Raw genomic sequence first — 26,567 nt, 5'->3', positions numbered from 1 at the left:
TGCATCAGATCCACCTGTATCCTTAAACAACTGGTTTTTCCCCATCTCCTCCACAAGTTATACTGACATCAAATATAGTGAAAGCAGGGGTCCTGTATTATTTATTATGTCCAGTGTATTTTTTATCTTTTACCATCCAGTGTGTTTACTTGTAGATTTCAAAAGAAAGAATGATATTGTACATTCATAAGGAAATGGAAAGACCTGGAAAAATTATTATTAAGCAAAGTAAGCCAGACCTAAAGAAACATGGTTTCTTTCATTTGTGGTAACTAGAATGTACCTAAAAATAGATTTTTAAAAGGAAAAGTAAGTGTTAGCACTGCATGATTTCCATTTGTATTTTGCACTAATTGACCAAAGAAAAGACAATGAAGAAGGAAAACTGGATGCACTCTCCACACTATCTCTAATAAATGACATCATACTTTAGCACATGTTAATATACGCAAATTACTCAGTACATAAAAGCAAATTCCTCATTCTTCTGTATATGTATTTTTCCCTTATCTTCAAAGGAATATCAAATTCTAACATAGTTGAGTAAAAGTAAATTGAACTTTAAAAAGAACAGAAAATATTTAGTCTTGAAAAACAATTCTGGTTGTAAATAACAAAAGATCTTTATAATAACCACCATTTACTTCATGCTTAGTATGACATATATTAAGTATTTTACGCATATAAACTCATTTTATCCTACTTTATATACAAGCAATTTCAAGTTGGTGTAAAGATGGTTTCTTTTGATTTTCATCATATTAATATTTTTACTATTTAAGGAAATTTGTTCCTACAAAGATTTAAGGAAAAACTGTTCTTAATAGTCTCAAGCATATCAATCATTTAAAATCCCCACAGTTGATATCAAGACTGTGATTCCTACTGCAAAATTATAGATGCATATTTCCAATGCCTACTGCATTTTTTTTTAAATTAAATCCAAGATCACACTTTTACTCCAAATTTGCTTTTCCTTCGGTCTTCTCTATTTTAATGACTGATACTACCATCTACAAAATTGCCCAAGTCAGAAATTGGGGTTATTTTTAATTGCCATTTGTCTTTTTGGTCAGAGTGTCAACTCTCTTATTTCTAGAGAGTGCTTTCTCTATTCCCACCCTCCCCTTATGCCGCTGTCAAATACACAGTAGATCACATCATTCCTCTGCTTAAAATCCGAAAATGCCTCCCAAATGTATTCAAGACAAATCCAAATAGCTTACATAAGCTCCTTTATTATTTTGGTTCCACTTCTTCCCATTGTAGCCTTGTTTTGTGTCATATAACAATGTCTTTGGGGCTGGGAAGGTGGCTCAGTGGTAGAGTGCTTGCCTTGCATGTATGAGGCCTTGGGTTCGATTGCTCAGCATCACATAAGCAGAAAAAGCTGCAAGAGGCATTGGAGCTCAAGTGGTAGAACTCTAGCCTTCAGAGCTGAGGGACAGCGCCTAGGCCTAGAGTTCAGGCCCCACGACCAGCAACAACAACAAAAAAATCCAAAAAACAATGTCCTTGCTTGGCGGGAGCCATTTATCTGTGTGCTGAGAATAACTAGTAATCATAACATTTGGAATATACTAAGCACAGAGTAAATTTTATTCAATAAGCAAATGAAAATGAAAAGTCATTTTAAGCTATATATGGAATAATGGGCCTATATGCTACTTGATATCTTACCAAATATTTGTTTTAACAATATTAAAACAAAATAAAAATCCAGTTTTTGAATCCGTTATAAATTTCTTAGCTTAGTTTATTTTTTTATTATAAGTAAGAACCCTGTATTCTAATATAAATGTCAAGTAAGAAGCAATGTCTCTGGCCTTTTAAGGCAAAGTTAATACCTAAAAATTCCTTGCAATCATTTATTAGGTAGAAAGTTAAGAAAAATTATATATATATATAAATATATAAAATATATATAATCTACCTACCTACCTACCTATCTTGGACTTGAAAAGGAAGAACATACATAAAAATTTAGCCTTGCTGGACACCGGTGGCTCACGCCTGTAATCCTAGCTCCTCAGGGGGCTGAGATCTGAGGATTGCAGTTCAAAGCCAGCCCGGGCAGGAAAGTCCATGAAACTCTAATAAACCACCAGAAAAACGGAAGTGGCGCTGTAGCTCAAGTGGTAGAGTGCTAGCCTTGAGCTGAGGGACGGCGCTCAGACCCAAAGTTCAAGCCTCATGACCAACAACAACAAAAAAAAATTATCAGCCTATTAGCTGGGTGCTGGTGGCTCATGTCTTGTAATCTTACCTACACAGGAGGCTGAGATCTGAGGATGGAGGTTTGAAGCCTGCCCTGGCAGGAAAGTCAATTAATCACAGAAAAAAACAAGAGTGGTCCTGTGGTTCAAGTGGTAGATGTGCTAGCCTTGAACAAAAGGAGCTTAGGGGCAGCACCCAGGCCCAGAGTTCAAGCCCACATCGGAAAGAAAAAAACAAAACAAAACAACATAAACCACTACTGCAACATTTTAGGATGGATTTCCCTTCCATCACTATTACTTTTTTTTTTTTTTTTTGGCATTACTGGGGTTTGAACTCAAGGCCTTTCTTTGCTTGGAAAGCACTCTTTCTTAGCTATGCCTCCAACCTTTCTTGTACTGATTATTAGGGTTTCACTTTCTTCTAGAAGTGCACTTGTGTGGTAATCTGCCTATTTTAAACTTTCTGTCATTTCTTCCACTACAGGTTTCATAGATTTTTTGGCTTAGGATGCCTCAAACCACAATCCTCACAAGTAGCTACAATTGTAGGCATTAGTTACTGGTACCTGGCTTTCTATTACTTTTTTGATATTAATCTCCAAGACTTACCCTTGATCATTTCTGATTGCTCCCATGACTCCAAGAACTAATGGCCATCCAGGTCCAAGACTGTCTCCCTGGCTTTGTAGGATCTGCAACACACATTCTAATTGCTTGAGTCTTATATCTGGATGGTTAATATTGGACATCTCTTTTAATGGATTCAATAGAAGCAACTGCAGCCTCTGAAAGGGGATAAGAAAAAGAAGTAAACAAAGACAGGAAGGTTGGTTTCTTCACTTTCTTACTTTTATTATTATTATTATTTTTGTTGGACACAGCCAATTTTCTGGTGGTTAATTGGAGATAAGAGTCTCACAGACTGTCCTGCCCTGGCTGGCTTTAAACTGATATCCTCAGATTTCAGTCTTCTGAGTAGCTAGGTTTATAGGCATGAACCACCGGGGCCCAGTTTTTTTTTTTTTTCTTTTTGAGATAGAGTCTCCCTGTGTTGCTCAGGCTGGTCTCCAGTAAATTGATCCATATGCCTTAGCTTCCCAAGAACTAGGAGTTCATCACTGCCACTGGGTACTTGTTGCTTAAATTTACCTCCATCATATTACTAGGAGAAATACAATTTTGACTAAAATAAACATTGAATATGATTCCTCTATCAATAACCATCAGAAGTCGATCTTTAACTGTCATCATTAGTGTGGTTTGTCATCTATGTGGTTTTTTTTGCTGGTCCTGAGGGTTGACCTCTGGACCTGGGTGCTGTCTTTGGCTTATGACTAGCATTCTGTGGCTTAAGTATAAGCCACAGTGACACTTATGGCTTTTTCTGAGTAGTTTATTGGAAATAATAGTCTAACAGATATTCCTGCCTGGGCTGGCTTCGAACCACCATCCTCAGATCTCAATCTCCTTAGTAGCTAGGATTACAGGCATGAGTCAGGGTGCCTGGCTATTTTTAATTAAGAGTAAATTTAATTTTTAAATTAAGAGCAGAAAAAAAAGAATCTTTGAGATTAAATTTCAGGATAAAGTGTAGTTACTTTACAACACATTAATAGCCCCTACAGAAATGAATCTCACTAAAATAAGTAGCTATATTGGAGAGAGAACAATTTCCAATTTCTAGAATTACCTCTCATTTATTTTATTAACATAGATCACATGCATTTAAATTTAATACTTTCAAGTATGATAAAATGAAATTATTATATGCTTAAAGAACGATAGGCATTACCAAAGATGTCAACAAAACCACAAAAATAGTTGAGAGAGTAAACACATCACTTGGCTGTTTCCTTTTGCTATCTGAAAAGCATTTCAGTTTTATTCCCTCCAAGGTTTGAGGGGTTTTTTTGCTTACTTACTAAATAAATATTAAGCTCTCACTTTGTCCTTGCTATTAAGGCAGATTGTGGAGATCATTAAAGGTTTTATGGGTAAATAAAACCTCAAATTGCAGTAGAAAAAAAACAAATATAGGAAATCACTAAAATGTAAGCCCTTGTAGATCTTTTCTGTTATGTTTATAACTGTCCTAGTAGTGTAATTAATGATGATGTGTTGAGTAAGTTTGTAGAACTTGAATATAATACAGTAAGGTGACAAAGACAATGAAGATGTGTAGTAAATGCCTCATTCTTATTCCTGAGACAATAAATTAGTGACTAAGAACTGCATAAAATAGGGGGAGATGGGGGAGGATGGGAAGGGGTGGGAGGGGGAAACAAAGGAGGAGGCTACAATGCTTGATAAGAAATGTACTCATTATCTTGCCCATGTAATTGCAACCCCTCTGTACAGTATTTTCACAATAAAATTAAAATAAAAAAAAGAAATGTAAAAAAAAAACTGCATAAGATACATGTGACTGACAGAGTGAATACAAAGAATTCATGATAAAAGCAACCTTTGAAAATGTGAAAAAAAAATCTTAAAATAACAATCTATTTTTATTGTGCTTGCTTCTTCTATCACTTGTTTTCTCCCAATGTAAGGTAGTATGAAGAAAAAGTCAGAGAGGTAAGGACCAAAGTCCAAGATGCCCTAAAATAAAGTGCTAGTATACAGGTGGACCTGTTGCAACAATGAGAAGTACAAGTTGTCATGTCCAAAACGAGCTTTACAACGTCGGTGCGGGGGGGGGGGGGGGGGGGGGGGGGGGGGAGGGGGGGGGGTAAACATGGGGGGGGATGGGGGAGGCTAGGAAGGGATGTGAAGGGTAAACAAAGGAGGAGGCTGCAATGCTTGGTAAGAAATGTACGCATTATCCTGCCCATGCAATTGTAACCCCTCTGTACAGTATGTTCACAAATAAAATAAAATTAAAAAAAAAAGAAATGTACTCATTACCTTGCCCCTGTAACTGTAACCCTTCTGTACAGTATTTTCACAATAAAAACTTATAAAAAAAAAAAAGAAAATGCAGACTGGAAGACCAATCACAACAACTTAAGTTAGCATCAGTCACACACTGTTTATTTTTTCTTATGAAGGCCAGGAAGAAGGATCTATAGCATACCTATAAAATAGAATATTAGTTTGAAAAATCCTCTATTCATAAATGAAGAGGAGGATTTTCTATAAAGAATTGTTTTTACCTGGTTCTGTGAAAGTGGAGGCTCATGGCTGAATGTCAGTCCTGCTTTAATAAGCGAAGTTAGAGCTTCTGCTCCCCATTCTCTCATCCGAGAATTAGGATGCTGGCATACCTGAAGGTGCATATGTTAAATAAAAAGCAAGTATTTACTTGTGTAGGAAACACATACTAATTTGAGAAAGAGAAAAATTAAAGCATCCACACTTTTGTTTTCACAATTAAAAAATGTTATCAAAAGGTGAGTAAAATATGACAGAAAAACTATATACAAAATGGTATCAAGCTTACCTTCTGGTAAGACAAGAAGAAAGCAATAGAGGGAAGACAAAAGAAAAAAGATGAAACTAGAACATGTCACAGAAAAGAAAGGATTTCATAATAGTACAGGATGTCATCTGAGTAGATAAAAGAAGCAAAGTGATACTAAGATTCTGTTTTGTTTTTCCTGTGTTTAAAAAATTGCTTGTGTTCCAGTACTAGGGATTAAAATCAGGGCATTGTCATCTGATACTATATTCTAATAATGAAGATATCTATTTTTAAGTGCTCATAAATATAACTCTAATAAATAGGGAGAAAAAACTTGTGCATATCTGTTTTCCTTACTAAGAATAGCATCTTTCTCAGGTCTCTAAAATAACATAACCGTGATAACCTAACCCTAAAGTATATATAAACAGAAGCTGGATATTAAGTAGAAGCTAAGTAAGTCCCCCCCAAGTGAACACAAGATAATTCAAATCAAGATGGAATTCCCTGTCACCATTTACAGTTAGTGATAAAAAACAGGTTATTCCCCTTATTAAAACATTAAAACTTGCAACGAGGGCTTAGGTGGTAGACCAACTGCCTAGCAAGCACAATGCCTGAGTTCAAAGCCCAGTACCATTAAAAAAATACTCATGCTTTTTCAGCCAATAAAAATCAACCCATTCCTCACCAAAACAATTTGCTATACAGCTTTAGTGTACAGAGTCAGCAAAGTGGGGAGGGGAGGAATAGTTAATAATTTGATTATCTAAAAATCATTAGATCAATGTGCATGTCTTTATCACTAAAAACAATTAAATATGACACTTAATGAAACACGTTTACCTCAAGTAGATGGCCAGTTAGAGGTCTCCATAAAATTTCTATTCGGTGCATATTAACCAGACCAGTTTCTAACAATTTGGCAACAGCAAAAAGAGATGGTTCCTAAGGAGAAAACATATGGTACTTTGATATTACAAGAAATCTGAGTGCTCTGTAAATAAAACTGAGATAGTTTGAAGACATTACTGCAATTAAAATATATTTAGTTAATATCCAGAAAACAAGCAGTATTTTTTTTTTTTTTTGCCAGTCCTGGTGCTTGAACTCAGGGCTGGTGCACTGTCCCTGAGCTTTTGCTCAAGGCTAGTGCTCTACCACTTGAGCCACAGCGCCACTTCCAGCTTTTTCTGTGTATATGGTACGAGGAATTGAATCCAGGGCTTCATGCATGCTAGGCAAGCACTCTATCACTAAGCCACATTCCAAGCCTAAATCTAAGTCTTTTAAAATAACTTTTTTAAGAGTACTGATAAAAATCCAATATGGAAATGTTTGGTATCTTTCCTAGTAGAAATCAGTGACTAAGTGCACTAGAGTTTTAAACAATTGTGGTTAGGTTGATCCTTCTTGAAAGTGCTAATGTGTAAGTGCCCTAAAACTTTTGGTGGCAGAGAAATTCATGATTCTACAGACCTAGTATAGTTGTTAAGACTGATGTCTGAAATCTTAATTATATGGGTTGCATTTTGATCCTAGTACTTAATAGTTATATAACTTTGGGAAAATGTCTATTATTATTGAATTTTTTATTTTTTATTGTTAGTATTTAGGTTTTGGACTCAGGGCCTCATACTTGATGCATAATGCCACTTAATCCATGCTTCTTGGCCTTTAGCTTTAGTTTGTTTTTCAAACAGATTCACACACTCTTGTCCAAACCAGTCTCAGATTGCAATTTCCTATCGTTGCCTCTGGAGTAGCTGGGATTACAGGTATGTACCACCACAACGCCTGGCTTATTTTTGAGAGAGAAGATGTTCTAACTTTCTGTCTAGACATCCTGGAATCTCAGTCTTCCAATGTGTCTCTCAATTAGCTAATATTAGAGCAGTGAGCCTCTACATAAGCCCTCTACTGAATTTATGTGTTTACATATAATATGGACATAATGGTATAGAAACAATTTTATGTCAGGAAATGTACAGCATACAGGAAATCTATTTCAAATGATGTCTAAAATTACTTCTTTCTTTCTTTCCTACCCATTTTAACTAGGGTGTACCCAGGAATCACATATAACACTTAAAAGAACTTATTATATACATATATATAATATATATGTAAATAGTATAAGAGAGATATGTGTATCTATGAATGTATGCATATGTATCTACATATCTTTTTTTGTTAATTACTGGGAATTGAACTCCAGGATTTATGCTTGCTAGGCAGGCACTCTACCATTTGAACCACTCTTCCATCCCTAGAAACATTTTTAAAAAGTCTACATTAAATATTTTCACAATACTTTTATTTTTTGTGGTGGGGATAGGACTTTGTGCCTACCTTGAATATTTCAATTTCCATTCAATACTTACCATTTCATTACATAAAATTAAATCCTAAAGTAGACATCCATTCCCAAAGAAACTATCTCTATTCCACTCAGTATATTCACTTTCCAAACATTTGTTTCCTCTAAGCTTCCCTTCAAAATCACATCTGAAGATTTTGAAGTGATTACACAGAGCAAGATGCACTGTACACAAAAACTGCTTTGTTAAAAGGCCAAAAAAATTAAATACATAACCTAAAATTAAGATAAGTAAGAGAAGGGGTAGGTTGGGAGGGGTATGTGAGAATGTTGAAAGGGGTAATAATGATCAAGGTGTGCAGTATTCATGAACTGCCTTGCCGAATGGCCATTCCTTTGTACAACTACTTAAATATTAAAAAAAATCATATCTGCTCCTATTTTTGAAATTATATACTAATACCAAAGATCCATTTTTTCTCATTGATCATGTCTTAGAACACTTTTTTCTTTTGATTTCCATGAACTTGTTTTCTTACCTATCTAAATCCCACCATTCCTTCATTATTGTTTCGATCACACAAGTTCATCTTAATAAAAATATTTTAATAGAGGGCTGAGAAGGTGGCTCAGTGGTAGACTGCTTGCCTTGCACGCATGAGGCCCTGGGTTCAATTCCTCAGCACCACATAAGCAGAAAAAGCCAGAAGTGACACTGTAGCTCAAGTGGTAGAGTGCTAACCTTGAGCTGAAGAGCTGAGGGACAGTACCCAGGCCCAGAGTTCAGTCTCCAACCAAAAAAAAAGAAAAAAGAAATGGATACTAAAAACATACATAAAAAAGAACTAAGGATTCAGAGTATCTTAAATCAAATAATATGTGTTTTATTTAGACTTTCACTCTAAATTAACTACCACTTACCTATAGCCAACTAGTTTATAAGCTCTTTGCCAGCAGAAAACTCCTATTTCTTTTTATCTCCTAGCAGTGTCATGCACACAGGAAGTATATTGTGCTTGTTGAATGGATACACACATTCTCAAAGTATTATCATAAAAGTTTGCTTATATTTTGTTGAGAAACTCTATTAATTAAAGTGTCATAGTTTTGTGTCAAAAATTAATATCAAAGATGTAGGATTATTCAAGATATTGGTAAATGGAGTACTTCACTGAATTTTGTCATTCTTGCCTAAATTTGAAGCAAAGTATAATAAATATTTCCAAACTCCTAAATGTTTACAGAACTATCTAGCCAACATATGAAAATATATGAAAAATACACTTAAATAACAGCATAACTTATGAATCACATTAACGAGAATGACACAATTATAATTAAAGACTAGATAGAAATGTATTTTTTATATGTACAATTAAAATACTAAACAAATTACAGCTTTTTAACCATCCTAAGCTGTCTTTGTGTATTTATAAATGGCCATATTTATTTTAAAATATAGAAAGCACTTTATTTTATCTCTCTGCAGGACCAGGGACCAAATTTTGACCTCTTAAATATTAGACAAGTATTTAACAAATGAGTTACATCTCCAGTTAGAAGAAGTTCATTTATTTGCATTTATCTTTGTTTTTATAGTGCATGCTAGAAAAATACCACTGAGATATGCTCTCAGGATTTATTTTAGTGTTGGCTAATATATGCATATGTCCAAATCATCATATACTTTTACAAGCATAATACAAAATATTTTGAGTATAGAAAGAAATGTTCCTGAATGTCATTACTCAAAAGTACCATTCTATTCATTTAATCAATGAACAAAGAAAAAGTTTAATTTCAATGTAAGGAGAATCATTACCTTCAGAAAGAAATGATTAGCTCCTAATTTTCCATTCCAATGAAGGCAAGAGAAACTGAGACACATATTCCTTAATTTAAATCTTGTATTATCCCATCATAAATTTTAATTGCAAATATTAAGACATTTTATGCAACCTACTTACACATACTGTGCTGTATAGTCTTTATTTTTAAAATATTTTTAAGAATTTTCAGTACTCTTAAAAACGGATATAATTTTAAATCAAATCACACACTTGTCAAATCATGTCCTCTGTACTCCCCCTTCTGAAAAAAAACATCAATGGTAAACATATAACAAGACTACTGATACCAACTAAACTAAGGTTTAGCTCCAAAATGCTCAGATCATAATGGATTCACCTTCTATGACTAATTAAAATGGAAAGGTTGAATATCAGACCTTATTATTTCCATATGCCATATCCATTGCTTCTAGAGATAAGGAACAAAGTGCATTTATTAAATGATGCAAAGATACATCGTCAAGATACCTAAAATGAAAATAAAGAAATAAGATATTTTCATCTCAAATGCATAACGGTTAATAATGTTGCTATTAATTTAAAGAACTGACTCTTACTGTGAGCTTTCAAACAATCTTGAAAGTATGTTGGAAATCACTGGTAAGTCTGTCATTACTGCTGTTGTCAGAACCTAAGAAAAGAATAAAATTAAATGTGAAACATGATATTTCCAGAAGCTTTAACTGGGTAAGAAAGACTGGAGCTTACTGTACTGGGTCCTTCCACAGCTCTTCCAGGTTTCAAGGCACCACCACTACTAGGCTTTAATCCCAGAATCCAGACAAGATGCTGAAAATTAAAACAAAGAATTTAGAAAATTATAAAATTCTAGTAACTAACTTCAGTGATAATTTACAGCAATAAAAATTAAGATCAGTAAATAACAATGCTATGAAACAATTCTACCAAGAATGGGCAGAAGAATTTAGGCCATCAAGAGACTCACTCCATCCCTTCCTACACTATGATTCCTTCCCAACTTCTCTTTTTGCATACTTACTATTATTTCTAACTCTGTCTGAAACACCAACAGACATTGCTAGTTTAGTTGTAAGTAATTATAAATCTAGCATTTGATCTGGGCTAACATACCTGAAGAGTTGCCAAGACAAGTTGCCATGATGTTCCAAGAACAGCCCCATGGCAATGAGCCAAGTTAAGTAGAGTCCTCATACACTGGATATTTTTGGAAGTTAGCTATATTAAAAAGGAGATACTTTAAATAATTGCTATGCTTTTTTAAAAACTAAAAGCATATAAAACAGCTTTAATACATTGTAAGATTTTTTAAAATTAGAAAACAAATGAGTATATTAAAGTTATATTGATGGGCTAGAGACATGGCTGAAGTGGTGGAGCACCTGTCTAGCAAGCATGCGACCAAGTGTGAACCCAGTACTGGGGGGTAAGGAAAGAAAAAAGACAAAATTTTGTTATTTAGTTATTAATAATAGCAAAAGCATAATTAGTCATTCTTAAAAATGCACGTCAGGCAAAATATAATAAATAAACACAAAAAAGGGTATATCAAGTTTTCCTTGATACATAACGGGTGGAAAGAACAAATACATTACCATTACTGTTCCTTGAGGCTGCACTGCTAGAGGCTGACCCACTGCCACAACTTGCTGGTGAGACTCACTTGATGGACTTATCATCATAACGTTTTGGCCTTGGATAGAATATGCTAGAATACAAATGAACCTAAATAAGCAAATATACTGTTTATATTTCATTCAAAGTGATGCTTTATTTAAAAATAGTAATTAAAAAATAGTAATAGCACTTAAATAGTAATAATACCTTATATATGCAAATATTCTGAAAACTCATAAGTACAAAAATTAAAACAATCAAATAGTAGTTTTCTATATAAACTGCAGAAAATGATAAAACCCTAATCACTTTGTTCAAAAGCAATAATTAGGACACATTAAATATTTTTTCATTAAATATTTTAGATACAAATTCTCAGTATACTTTTCTAGTTAAAGTTAAAAACCAATTTTCATCTTGAAAATTCAGTATTATATTGGATTAAATATATATTACATGTAATAAACCTTACTGTTTCCAAATTATTCACCAAGGAAATAAATTTCTGAATTTCAGCTTGAAAAATAATGTTGGGGGCTGGGTGCTAGTGACTCACAGCTGCAAAACTAGCTATTAAAGATGCTGAGATCTGAGGATCATGGTTTGAAGCCAGCCCAGGCAGAAAAGTCCTTGAGATTCTCATCTTCAATTAACCACCAAAAAGTTGGAAATGGAGCTGTGGCTCAGGTGGTAACATGCCAGCTATGAGCAAAGAAGCTCAAGAGCAATGTCTAGGCCCTGAGTTCAAGCCCCAGTACCAGCACAAAAAAAATAAAATATATAATGCTGGGGCTGCAGTTCTAGGGAACTATTGACTACCAACTGTGAGTTCCTGAGTTCAAACCTCATTACCACTAAAAATGAATAAATAGAAAAAAACCACTATTTTTAACAGAATGGCTTACAAAAGACTTCCAGATTTGTATTGTTTTATTTGCATAATTTTTGTTAAATTGATTTATCCTTCTCCCCTTTTAAAGAGGTGAAAGCTATTTGTTTTTCTTTGCTAGAACTTGACCTTGAACTCAGTGCTTCAAGTTTACTCAGCTGGTGCACTACCTATCTCCATCCCTGATTTTTTTTCCCTGTCAGTTGTGGGGATTGAATTCAGGGTCAGGGCGCTGTCTCTGAGCTGTTTTGCTCAAGGCTTGCACTCTATCACTTTGAGACACCGCTCCACTTCTGGTTTTCTGGTGGTTAATTAGAGATAAGAGACTCGACTTTCCTGCCTGGGCTTGGCTTTAAAACCAGGATACTCCTGAATAGCTGCATGAGCCACCAGTGCCTGCCTCAACATTGATTTTTGCCTGGTTATTTTGGAGGTAAAGTCTCAATGTTTTCTAGCTAGGCTGTCTTTGAAATGAAATCCTTAGATCTGAAGATGTGGCAAGGACCACAGGTATGAACCACTGGTACTCAGCTGAAAGCAAATGTTTTAAAAACAAAGACAATAAAAGTGAAATTCAGGGCCATGAAATTCAGAGCCAATGGTCAATGAATGGAACAGCAGAGGCCTAGGATCAAAATTTCTACATTCTTTTCTTTGTATATTTTTTCTCTAAGACAAGAGGGCTAGTGTAAGCTTAAATCTTACATTTATTGGCAAGTGTAGCTGCAGTGGTAGCATTCAATACAGTGAGTGTGTAGTGTGGAGGCAAAGAGCCTTTGCATATTGCTGTTATAAAAGCATCTCTTGAAGTTACAAGACCCAGTCTTCCACAAAGAGCAGCCATAGTCAATTCAGCTTTTAAAATATTTTCAGTGGCAGCCTCATCTGTGCTGAAAAGATAAGGTATTTGATTTAATATGATTATTTTAAATTATATTATAAAACAAGTTGTGAGATTAGGTATGCATTAGGAAAATCTTCAAAATTATGGTCAAAGTTATTATGCTTAAGAAGGAATTTTAACCAGTTGACATAAGATCTGAAATTTTGAGCTAGGTAAAGACTATGTACAATGCATGTATATTACTGAAATAAATGATGAAGAACTTAATGGCACGTTAAAATAGCAAGCATTTACAATCAATAAATTCTGTAATTCTGAAGGAAAACATAAAAAAAGTGAATATAATCACCAACATTGTGAAAACAACAGTAAGCCTTGAAATTGTAAAGATGTTGACAGTTATATGTTCCATAAATCAAGGAGACAATTCTGGTATGTGTGTGGGGCAATCAAAGGATTGCAAAAAAAGAATAATATTCCTAGAGAAATAATGTTCTTGATTTGTCATTAAATATTGTATGGATGTTTTAAAATATCACACCAGATTCCATAAGAGCTCCAATTACAAACAAGTAAAAATGTATTAGGAAATACATTCTTGGGACAAAGTTAAGTAAGCCACTTTCATGTTGCTTTTAGCTTCCATGATGTGATATAAAATTTAGAGACTTAATACCTGGCATCAAGAAGAAGGGAGAGTGCAGCAAGAAGACCACACCAGCAAGCATTCACCATTTCTTCCCAAACAGCTCTACTAACTTGACAGAGAGAAAACATAGCACTTAGTGATAACCACAGATGACCTAGTATTTATCAATATAGTAAATCCTAAAATCTTCCTGGTCATATGAATAACTTGATTATTAGATACTAACCCTCTAATATGTAAAATTCACTCAAATATTTAACAGCTATATTACAGATTAATTATCCAAGAAGTTACAAAGCATTCTGAAATCTATTCTGAAATCTTTCTATATATGAGTTAACTGATAGCTTTAAACATAAAAGATACATATTAGTTCCAATTCCCTATAATAGGCCAATTTTCTGCCTGTGTGAGCTGCAAGGAGAGTGGGCTGCAGTATAACAAACTGGGATATTTAGGATACTGGTTACACACACTGTTGGAGATGGGAGTAAGGATTACGCAAGTTAAAAATAGCCTTGTGTCGCCAGGCACACTGGTGGCTCATGCCTGTAATCCTAGCTACTCAGGAGGCTGAGATCTGATGATTGTGATTTGAAGCCAATTCAGGTAGTAAAGTCTGTGAAACTCTTTATCTTTGATTAACCACCCAAAAGTTGAGGGGTAGTTCAAGTGGTAGAGCACTAATCTTGAGCAAAAAAGCTCAGATACAGTACCCAGGCCTCGAGTTCAAGTCCTAAGACTGGCACGTTCTCTCCCCCACCCCCAACCTCCTCAAAACATAGCCTTGTGGTACAAAACCAGAAATGAAGAATCTGGTTTGACATCATGGTATCTAATTAGGGAGATAGACATTTTTAATACAGAAATAGATGTATGTGTATACATGTCTGAGTGTGTTGTGTAGCCTATCCAAGTAGCAAGAAGCGTACCTAGTGCCCATGTGTTAGTTTCAATACTATTCTCCAGGGCTCCTTGGAAAATTGACTGACACCTGGGCTAGACAAGAAACATCCAGATCAGTTTGGAACACCATGTTCTACCAAGTAGTAAGGAATTGCTCAGAGAATATCAAAAGGCCATGGGACTTATCACATGAACAGACGGGACATCTGTAAAAGGTCAACCTGAGCCGTAAACTACATAATGACAACCCCACATTATAATATTGAATTTACATTAGTACAAATATGTAACAACAACAATAAATAAGGAAATCACTGAGTAGAAGTCTTATTATATTTCATCACAAAAAGCTAATATTTAACTTTACACTGGAGAAATCAGGCTAAAATGACATTAACTAAATGGTAAAAGTGAACATTCCCAATAATGAATCACATTAATATATTTTGCTTCCTAAAGTGTTGATATATTAAGTTAACACAGTAGCATTTTTGTGCTAATCCTGTAAAAAAAAAGAATAAATTAAACCTAATTATGAAGGAACATAAGACAAATTCAAATTGGCCCATGCTCTTCAAAAGTCTGAAATAGAAAACAAGCAAAAACTAAGGAACCAAGTTCTACACTGAAGTAAATTTACATTAAATTATTGACACATGATAACTAAAGTGAAAAAAAATGCTGCTGTCTGTGAATAAAGATAGCAAAACAACCCTCAATGTAAGCTGTTGAATAATAGGGGATAGGGAATGAAAAGGCAAAGAGTAAACAAGGGGGTGAGAAAAGAACAATTAGGATACAGTATATATACATGTGCAAAACAGCACAGTGAAACCCCTTTGGACTATTAGCATATACAGAAAAAAAAAGGATAGGAATGTAAAACAGATCCTATCTGGAACATGGGTACTAGAAGGAAGGGAGAAGGAGAAGGTGAACAAAAAGGGTAAGGCAGAGTGAATATGGTCAAAATTGTGACTTGAAGCCAATTCAGATAGTAAAGTCCATGAAACTCTTATCTCTGATTAACCACGCAAAAGTTTAGGGGTGGTCCAAGTGGTAGACAGTAAGTAGAGCCCCAAGGACAATACTGGAGCAAGTGAGAAAATTGAAATGACATGTAGGATTAGGTAGTAATAGTGGTCTGATCCCAGTTTCTAGTGATAAGAAGGAGACTGTCCTTACACAACCAAGTAATAAGGGGTCAAAGCATCAAGTTTACAGCATATTCTCAAGTAGTTCCTTAAAAACGACAGCGACATGTAATTAAATAGAACAGTAATATAAATATGGTAAATATTTACCATATTCTATAATAGAATAATGTAAATATGGTAAGGTGTTAAATGGTAAAAGTGAATGAATGTATATGGGAATATTTTTATTTCTCCATAAATTTTAATTATTTAAAAATAATAATAAAAACTACAGAATCATAATATACCTATTTCTTTATCCATGTGGTCTGATGCCGACTGCAAATCCTGCTGCTCTGATGACTGTGTTGGCAAAGAAGCTCTTTCATTGATAGTCTGACCTTCTGTCTCAACCTCTCCTAGCTCTCCTTCAATCATACTGGTGATTCCACGGACAAGGTCTAACAAACAGTGGAATGCCACAGACATGGCATAACCTTCTGGTATAGTTGGGGGCTCAACTTTGTCCAGCATCTCTAGACTGAAATAACAAAAACATTAGAACACTAATGAGAAGCCATCATTGTGAGAACAGGGAAACCTGTGCCCACAGTTTGTAGACTATAGAAATTAAATTTAATTAAATCCCATCTCAACAGAAAGCTTGTATTGTTAGGTGCCAGTGGTTCATGCCTATAATCCTAGCTACTCAGAAGGCTGAGATCTGATGATTGTATTTGAAGCCAGACCAGGCAGAAAAAAATCCCTGAGACTCATCTCCAATTATCTACAAAATGCTGGAAATGGAGCTGTGACTCAAGTGGTAGTGTCAGTCTTAAGCAAAAGAGCTCAAGAACAATGTCCGGGCCCAGAGTTCAAGCCCCATTACTGGCACAAAAAACAAACAAAAATGCTGGGTATAATGGTTAATGTCTATAATCCCAGCTGTGTGGAAGGCATAGATAGAAAAAATGTGGTCCAATGCTATCCCTGGGCAAAAGTACATGACCCCTGAAAACTAATGAAAGCAAAAAAGGACTAGGGGAGAGGCTCAAGTGGTAAGAGCTACTAATGCCTGAGAAAGGTGAGGTCCTGAGAGGAAACACCAGTGTTATCAAAAAATAAAAATAAAAACTACTTAAGTCTGAGTTTGAGAGGCTCTGTATATAAGTCTTATAATTCTTTTTTTTTTTGTTGTTGTTGGTCATGGGGCTTGAACTCTGGACTTGGGCGCTGTCCCTGCAATCTTCAGCTCAAGGTGAGCACTCTACCGCCTGAGCCACAGCGCCACTTGTAAGTCTTATAATTCTTATAGGTAAGTTTTTATTATTTCTCATGTCAACAATCAATGTAAATATTGTCACAATTGTAAAAAGAAGTATGTCAGGAAAACAATTAGGTACAGCAATGGTCGGGACTTAATTTTTCTAACAGTTTCTTAGAATATTATGAAGGGATACTTCTCCAAATGAAGCAAACTCAATTATATCCCTATTTGTTATTATTAATCTGAATGTCTTAATTATGTGACTGTTTGGTGTTACCTCCTCAGAGACCCTTTCTGTCCACATCTCCTGTTCAATCTCTGTCCCTGTCAATCAGTTATTTCTTCTTTTTTTATCTTTATTGTAAATGTGATGAACAAGGGGGGTGGGTAAGTTACAGTTTCATAAATAACGTGATGAGTACATTTCTTCCTAAACATTGTTACCCACCTCCCTCATTTTCTTCTATTTACCCTTTCCTACTCTCCTCCCTACAAGTTGTATAGTTCATTTCCAACATAGTGTCTAGCGAGTATCATTGTTGTATTAGTTCATCCTTTGTCCTGCTGTTTGTGATTCCCTTTCCCTTCCATGGATATGATAAACTTAGATACAAGACAAAGGGTACAGAAAACTAAAACAGAAAAAAAAAATAGAGATAACTACATACAGGATATAGTAAGAACCTCTAGTTTCCAATTCTTGGAGTTAATTTTGATATGCTTCATTATATATGGTCCTATGCACTGAGCAATTAGTGATCCCTGTTAAGAATATCATAGACATATTCCCGTTATTACAAATGAAGGAAACCAAGCAATTTCATTTTCTTTGGGCCTGGCTTGCTTTGCTTAATATAATTTTTTCCAGGTCTATCCATTTCCAATGGGGCAATGTCACTTTCTAATGGAAGCATATAATTCTATTATGTGTTTATATACCACATCTTAGATCAGTTACTTTTTCTTCAAAACATGAATACATGTCTACACTTCCTATCTCACTAATTAAAATGTAGAAATGTTATTCTGGGTTGGTTTTGGTTTGTTTTTCCAATTTATAAAGTAAGTGGAGGTGATAAAGGAGATTATGAGTGTTTCCTTTAGCATTAGAAATCTAATTTCTTTATAATTTGGTTCTCTAGTACACTCTAGTATACTCGAGCCATTAGCTTTTTTACCAAGGTAAGTGAGAGTAAAAATGAATAAATGAATTTTATTTAAAAGATTTTAGTCCTCAGCCACGTGTCAGTGGCTCATGCCTATAATCCTACTATTCAGGTAGCTGAGATCTGAGGATTGCCGTTTGAAGCTAGACCAGGCAGGAAAGTTAGTCAGAATCTTATATTATCGATAAACTATCAAAAAAGCTGGAAGTGGAGCTGTGGCTCAAGTGATAGAGAGCTAGCCTTGAACAAAACAAGTTCAGAGACAGCATCCAGTCATTGAGTTCAAACCCAAGATTGGCAAAAAACAAAACAAAACAAAACAAAAAAACCTATGTATAGACAGAATCATATATATACATGATATATATGACATATATCATGACATCATGTATATATATCATGACATATGTATATATATCATATATATCATGTATATATATGATTCTGTCTATGCACAATCTTAGGTAAAAATAAAATTACATAGTAAAACACCACCATGGTCATATAATGCAGAAAAATAAAATAAATAATACCAGAAAAAGATGATTTATACTAGGTGGAGATTGGTGTCATTTTATGGTCATCGTATTAGTATTTCAATTAAATACACCAATTACTCAAAACATACTAGAAACTGCCTCAGAAACTATAGCAAGGTGAAACTACTGCTTTATGCTTCCTGTTAAAATGTACTTATTATACCAAGACTTCAGAAAATTCAGCAATTGTTGCTGAATATGTGTATGTTAAGGTGAAATGACTAACGACAATTCAAAACAAACATTTATGAACTCATTAAACACTTTTATAGTAAAAAGCTAAAACCACCAATAGTATGACTGAATATTTAAAATAAGTTTTCTCACAGAGGCCTGAAGGTTAGATATTACCACTTCTATTTTATAGGTGAAAAAAATGAGTAAAATAAATATTAATTCACTGAAGGTACCTCAGCTGTTAGATCTGAGTCCATAAGTTATCTGAAGTCAAGGCATATACTTAATCAAAAAGCTATATATGATAGATAAATCTGTTTGCAGGTAAAGAAATCCCATTTTATTTCATAATACTAATAGTATACAAATAACACAAAAGAAAGCTAACTAGTCCTAAATAAAATTCTCAAAATATCACAAATAAAAATGAGCTCTAAAATTTTATGGATTTCATTCATTATAAATAAGGTCACTACTACTTACTATGTGGCTTTAGCACTGCCTTGAACTGTAATGGTCAGAATAGGTATCCACGTTCCCCTGTACTCAAATGCAGGTAGCAAAGTAACCCCTCCGCCAATCCCCACCATTCCTGAGTTGGCTGGCACGGAGGCTGGGCCGCCTGAGTTGTTGTTTCCTGTTAGATAGGGAGAAAAGCAGACATCAATTTATATTTGATTACAAATGAATAATATTCAAACAGCCAGTTACAGGTTACATCTATAAATGAAATTTGTTAATCATCTTTCAACTACCACAGGATCTATCTTCCTAAACACCATTTTTTGTTATATATAAGTGCTATTACAGTAGGTAAAAATACCAATTTTTATTATACTTTCATTTAGATTTTTTTTAACTTTAAAGTTGGGGAATAAAAAATATAAAGGCCATCAATGAAACTATACATAATGACAGAGAACAAAGAGAAAAGAAAACTAAACACTGATTCCAAACTGAATCAATGTCAACCAACCATTTTTAATTGAGAGACTAGCAGACCTCTTAAGGTAGTAACCAGTTAGACTCTGCAAAGGAATCAAATGATTCTTCTATAATGAAGATTACTATCTTAACTTTTGTCCTTATCTGACTGGATACACCAGAGAAGGAAATAGTTGCCACAATGAGATAATTTTTTTTTTTTTCTGGAACTGGGGCTTGAACTCAGGGTCTCTCAACTCTTTCTCTTCTTTTTCACTCAAGACTGGCACTCTATCATGAGCTATATTTCAACTTCTAGCTCTTTTGTTTGATTAGAGATAGGAGACAGAAGTCTCTTGGATTTGTCTACCTATTTTAGCTTTGAATCTTGATCCTCAAATGTCAGCCTGCTGAGCAACCAGGATTACAGGAGTGAGCCACCAAATATCCAACTCAAATTATTCTATAAGTATAAATATTTACTATCATTGTATTAAAATAATCCTAATTTCTCTGATCACAAGATTTCTAGAAAATATCCTCTCGGAATAGTGACTGTTATAAATGACAATGGAATATAAAACAGATTAGGAATAAGCCCTTTTACCAGCTTGGTTCGTTGTAGCAGGATTTCCAGTAGGAGGGACAAGAAACAGGGACTGGATGAAAGAGCCCAGTGCATTCACGATGTCACGAAAAACCTTGGTAGAATGCTGTTTCATATCATATGACTGACAAAATGACCTATAAAATAAATATAAATGTTTCTAGGAAAAACATTCTGTTTCATAGCAAGGAATGTTTCTATAATAGTTTCAATGACATCATGAAAGATTCTTCTTCACACCTAAGTAGTTTTGCTAATTTAGACAAAGGTTAATGTTGAAGTAAAGATTTCAATACACAACACACACACACACACAATGTACACAACAGACACACAAACACACACACACACACACACAGAGTTAACTCAGTAAATTCAGATTAATGGCCATCACTAAACACATAGTTTTCATACCTCCACCTTGCCTCTTCATGTACATACAATATACAATTTTTCTTTAATAAAATGAAACACTAAAATTTGGGAATATACAAACAAACCCTTGCTACCAGCTTACTCCCCTCTGCTACTTTCCTGGTCTAACTACTTTACAAACCACCACTGAAGGTTACCTTAGTAGCTGAGGCTGCACACAGAGTCTATGTATCGATTCCACTGCAACAGCTCGCAGCCACTGTGGCTTATCAGCATCCAGGAATTTCACCAGAAGTGACAGAAATATCTCACACTCAGTTACCTACAAAGTACAGGCCTTTAAAAGTTATATTTTTTCAATCAAAGAAATCAATTATAAATTGTTATTATTATTTTATTCTTGCTGCTGGTGCCACAAACAAACCAGTAATTTTTTAAGTACTGGAATTTGAATTCAGTGACTCACACCTCCCACTTGGTGGGAAGTGCTCTACCACTTAAATCATACCCACAGCCATTTTTTTGCTTTAGTTATGTTTCAGATAAGGTCTCACATTTTTGCACAAGGCTAGCCTCAGATCATATGCCTCCCAGCAGTGGAGTACATGGATACACATCACCATCCTTAGCTTGTTGTGTTGAGGTGAGGGAGTCTCACCAATGTTTCACTTGGACTGCCCTCAATCTCCAATTCCCAAGTAGCTGAGATTATAGATACAACCCATTCCCCTGGCCTTAAGTACATATCTTGTAATTATTCTGGTAACAAAAGTGGTAAACATATGAAGCACTTTTTCTATGTATCAAACTTTGTTTGCTAGAAGAAAAGCAAAGCTGTAAACTAACTTGCTGCCTTTTCCTCATACAGAATACCACGTGAAGTGGAAAAGAAAATGGTAGACCTTGACTCTTTACACTCTTTATGAGTATACTGTAGACAATTTCTCAAAAATATTGTCACCAGTGATGGTGGGTCATACCTGGAATCTTAGCTACTCAGGAAGCTGAGATCTGAGGATCGGAGTTTGGAGCCAGCCTGGGCTGCAAAGTCAGTAAGACTTATCTCCAATTAACCACCAAAAGGCCAGAAGTATAACTATGGCTTAAGTAGTAGAGGGCCAGTGTTGAGTGGAAAAAGCTAAGGGATGATACTCAGGTCCTGAGTAGCAATAGCATAAACCAGTCACTTACGGGAACAATTGACAGTATTTGTTGCCAATTAATAACTAAACTTTCAGACCAAAGTTAAAATTTTAGAAACGTTGTATCTGTCATTAGAAGTCTGACAGCTTCTCAATAGCCCAAATCTCTTCTGATACATGTGTGGCAATACTAACAAGGTTGACTTTTAGTATTATACAAATTAACATTTAGAGTATCTGTACAATAAAAATTCATGCAACAGTAACAAGACTTATTTGATGTACAAAAAAATTCATGGGTCAATGAATTTTGTTATAGATTAAAAAGCATTATACAATAGACAATCCCAGTTGTCAACTTGATTGGGTTAAGTAGAACTTACAAGACAGTAAATAAAATATACCCTCTAAGAGATTAGAGTCTAGTTATGGTCTTTGTTAACTAAGAGGAGTGGGACCTGCCCTGAATGTGGGTGGAACCATGCAAGTGTGGTATCATCCAATAGGAATGCAGACACTCTGCTTCCTCATCTCTTAGCAAGTAAGCAACCATGGCTGCATGCTGTTTCCCAGAACAATGGAACCAACCAACCATGGAATAAAATTTCCAAAACTGCACCAAAATAATCTTTTCTCACATATTCATGTTAGGTAGAAACTAACATGTGAGAAGAAACTAACATATACTGTAACAATTACATATGGAAATTAGCACTCACCAAAAGACTGTAAAACTGCTTGATCAGAACAGATACTACCCGTAACAAACGCATGCAGATAGGAAAATACGGCTTTTCAACTGGTGCTGGAGAAGATGAAGTGCTGGAGCCTTGTCTGAACTTTATATTTGGAGAAAAGAGCTTTATCACAAGAGGACACACCCTTTCCTTGAGGAGGAAACTAAATTCCTGGTGCTATTTGCAAAGGAAAAAAAAAAGTAATTTCTATTAAGTTTGCATTTAATACTTCAAAAGCAGTTTCACTAGCAAATAGCTTCCAATATTAAATATCAATAGCATAACTTGGTAAGTTTTTATTTTTTATTATTTACAATTCACACACAATTTTGAAATCTGCATGGCTTAGATGACCTAAAAACAAAATTATAATCAGTAATACTAGAAATTTTATTTGTGTGTGTGTGTGTGTGTGTGTGTGCGCGCGTGCGTGCGTGCACGCATACCAGTATTGGGGCTTGAACTCAGAGCCTTGCACTCTTTTTGCTTTTTTAGTTCAAGGCTGGTGCCATATCACTTGAGCCATTCCTCCATTCTAGCTTTTTGCTGGTTTTTGGAAATAAGAGTCTCTTGGATATGTTTTTCTTTGAAGTATAATAATCAGATGGTCTCTTTACTAGCTAGGATTACAAGTGTGAGTCACCTGTACCCAGCTTAAAAGTATTAAAAATAACATACATTTTAAAAAGACTTGGGTTGGACTGTTCTCAATAGCGAAGATATGGAAGCAACCCAGATGCTCCACCTTTGATGAGTGGATCAAAAAATTGTGGTGCCTATATACAATGGAATATTATGCAGCCATTAGAAAGGACAAAATAATGGCATTCGCAGGGAAATGGATAAACTAGAAAAAAATTGAGCAAGGTAAGCCAATAGCAAAGAGACAAAATGGCACATGGTCTCCCTGATATGTGGATGTTAAATACAAAATGCAAGGAGATATGACAAAGTAAACAGGACTCGAGAAACAAAGGACCTCCACTCATTTTGTCGCATCATTACTAAATGACACCACATATATGGTATGTGTATGTGTGTGTGTGTGTGTGTGTGTGTGTGTGTGTATATATATATATATATATGCACACATCTCTAAGAAGCTGGGAGGAGGACACAGAAATAGAGGGAAACGGGAAAACATACAACAGAGGTTCCCATCAGCTGAATAGACATTGATGAAAACGAACTAAGCGATTTAAGGGCAGTGATGGGAGGGAGGGAATGAGAGGGAAAAGGAACAGCTTACACTAACCAAAAGGAAAGAAATGTACATATCACCCGATGTGGAAGAATTAGCTGTATTGTCAAAGCTCATAGAATTCACAAACTTTATAGACCACGATAATGACAATTTGCCTCATGAAGGTTAGAATGTGTTTGTGACTTTAAGTATCACTATCTCACAATACTGTGAAATTTGTAAAATTTATGTAATCACTTAATCATAATAAAAATTATTTTTTAAAAAAGAGTTGGACTGGGATGTTAGCTTAGTGGCAAAGTGCTATCCTGGGTTCGATCCCCAGTACCAAACAACAACAACAACAAAAACAAATAACATAACTATAAATAAAACAACAATAAAAGAGATTTACTAGTGATTTTAGAATCGCATAATTGGTATGTTACTAGTAACTTTTAGTGGAATATTTGTAATTAAAAACAAAGAACAGCTGGGCACTGGTGGCTCATGCCTATAATCCTAGCCACTCAGGAAGCTGAGATCTGAGGATCATTGTTTGAAGCCATCTCAGGCAGAAAAGTCCCCTTGAGATTCTTACCTCTAATTAACCACTCAAAAACCAGAAGTGGAGCTGTGGCTCAGAGTGGTAGAGTGCTAGCCTTGAGCAAAATTGTGAACCCAAGGACAGTGCCCACACCCTGAGTTCACATAACCATAATCAACAACAAACAAACAAAACAAAACAAAAATTAAAACAAAGAAGAAAAACAGATTAAACAAATACAATCAAACAAAATACTTTTCAGACAGCCAGTTTGGAAGTGGAAATTTAATAAAGTATAATAAGATACCTAACTCACTGATTTTATTTTGAAAATAATTCTACTCACACAAGTTTGATAATTAACTAAAAATTCTGTTGTTCTACTTGGATTGCTTGAACAGAACACAATGCGCTGATAAAAGATGCAATGAGAAACAAACATTATTTTACAAGTAATTTTAGAAAGGATACAGAAACTATATTTGTAATCATTGTAGATTAGTCAGAAAGACTTCATTAAACTATTCCTATCTTTATTAGATAAAAGTAGTCTCACTTCACTGATAATGTAAGTCCTACCTTTTATTTTAATGATTGACTTCAAACATTTTATCTTGTTATTTTAATCATCTAATTTTTTGGCAGTACTATTTTGAGGGTATTTTGTATTGCAGATTAAATTTATTATCATTGACTACTAAGTAGTAATCTAAAAACATATACTAAAATGTCAACACTAAAATCATACTTTTTTAGGCTTGTATAGTATGAAAATGGCTCAGATACTATATTTCCTTCATAAATATGGTATGACCCATAGAGTAAATAAGTAAGACTGAATAAGTAAGTCTTTAGTGTTTTATTCTAATGTTAAAAGTTTCAAAATTGGGGCACTAGGAAAACACAAGATAACCCTAATAAATTATCATAGGTCTAAACTCTGAACAAAAATTCATGCTGCTTTCTTGAAAAATACTTGCGGGAGTTTAAAGGTTAATTTTGTTACGAGAAAGTATCAATTGGCTTACTTGTAAAAAGACTTGGGGAAAATCATTGAGGACTGATTCAAGCAACTCCAGGCCAAATGTCCGAGTCATTTCTGTCATGCCCACCAGCCAGTAAGGGGCATCAGCATTAACCAACTGACAGAGGTCCTAGGAAAATAAAATTGAACAGCTTCATATGCTGGGATGAAATGTACTTTTAAAACTCACAATTCATAAATTTAAAAGACAATCTCAATTCCTTAGAAACAAAGGATTAATAATTCAAGTTTTGACAAGTTATACATTTGATAAATTATATAAGCAGACTTCTAAGAATTACAGAACTATAGACAATATGCAGTAGAGAAGTAAATGATTAATGGTCTTTCAATAAAAAAACCTTTTAATCCAAATTAATAAAAGTTTGGTACAGACTAATTATTTAAGTAAATAATCACTGCTGGGTGTCAGTGGCTCATGTCTGTAATCTTAGACACTCAGGAGGCTGAAATTTGAGGATCATGGTTCAAAGTCAGCCCAGGTAGGAAAGTTATGAGACTCTTATGTCCAATTAACCACCAACAAGCTGGAAGTAGAGCTGTGGCTTAAATGACTGGACACTAGTTTTGATCAAAAAAGCTCAGGGACAGAACCCAGGCACTAAATTTAAGCCCCAGGACCAGCACACACAAATAAAAATTTTAAATAGGAAAAAAATCACTTAAAATTATTTATTCATGCCAAAACATAAAAAAGCAGATATTTGTGTATCAAATTAAGTAGGCACAGGTTTATTGGTTAAATTTTCCTTATTAAAGAAATGTGCTGAGGCTGGGAAAGTGGCTCAGCGGTAGTGCTTGCCTCGCATGCATGAGGCCCTGGGTTCAATCCCTCAGCACCACATAAACAGAAAGGCCGGAAGTGGCACTGCGGCTCAAGCAGAACCCAGGCCTAGAGAGTTCAAGGCTCACCTCAGAGAGGTGGGGGAAAGGGGGAGGGGAAGGGGGAAAGGGAGAAGGAGAGGGAAAGGGAGAAGGAGAGGGAAAGGGAGAGGGAGAGGGGGAGGGAGGAGAAGGAGATGGAGATGGAGGGAGGGAGGGAGGGA

At 35.0% G+C, this 26,567-nt stretch overlaps 1 protein-coding gene across 2 annotated transcripts in view; it reads right to left on the bottom strand.

Moving 5' to 3' along the window:
- Mon2 (MON2 homolog (S. cerevisiae)) overlaps nucleotides 1-26,567 on the bottom strand; it is a 68,426-nt gene that overhangs the window by 36,303 nt on the left and 5,556 nt on the right. Inside the window, exons 5-20 of one of the 2 annotated variants that reach the window (XM_013021868.1) lie at nucleotides 25,505-25,630; nucleotides 22,729-22,923; nucleotides 21,065-21,189; nucleotides 20,493-20,629; nucleotides 19,445-19,598; nucleotides 16,121-16,353; nucleotides 13,798-13,879; nucleotides 12,983-13,167; nucleotides 11,367-11,479; nucleotides 10,885-10,989; nucleotides 10,501-10,581; nucleotides 10,350-10,423; nucleotides 10,170-10,260; nucleotides 6,469-6,570; nucleotides 5,375-5,485; nucleotides 2,829-3,004 (exon numbers count right to left, since the gene is read on the bottom strand). In XM_013021868.1, the coding sequence (XP_012877322.1) occupies nucleotides 2,829-3,004; nucleotides 5,375-5,485; nucleotides 6,469-6,570; nucleotides 10,170-10,260; nucleotides 10,350-10,423; nucleotides 10,501-10,581; nucleotides 10,885-10,989; nucleotides 11,367-11,479; nucleotides 12,983-13,167; nucleotides 13,798-13,879; nucleotides 16,121-16,353; nucleotides 19,445-19,598; nucleotides 20,493-20,629; nucleotides 21,065-21,189; nucleotides 22,729-22,923; nucleotides 25,505-25,630 (2,090 nt within the window). The remainder of the gene's footprint in view (nucleotides 1-2,828; nucleotides 3,005-5,374; nucleotides 5,486-6,468; nucleotides 6,571-10,169; nucleotides 10,261-10,349; nucleotides 10,424-10,500; nucleotides 10,582-10,884; nucleotides 10,990-11,366; nucleotides 11,480-12,982; nucleotides 13,168-13,797; nucleotides 13,880-16,120; nucleotides 16,354-19,444; nucleotides 19,599-20,492; nucleotides 20,630-21,064; nucleotides 21,190-22,728; nucleotides 22,924-25,504; nucleotides 25,631-26,567) is intronic. The other variant, XM_013021876.1, reaches the window with a different exon arrangement.

This window comes from Dipodomys ordii, unplaced genomic scaffold, assembly GCF_000151885.1.
Source record: "Dipodomys ordii isolate 6190 unplaced genomic scaffold, Dord_2.0 Scaffold3, whole genome shotgun sequence".
Classification (NCBI taxonomy): Eukaryota; Metazoa; Chordata; class Mammalia; order Rodentia; family Heteromyidae; genus Dipodomys; species Dipodomys ordii.
Note: the sequence above shows the minus strand (reverse complement) of the source record. Positions and strands in the feature narration are given on the sequence as shown.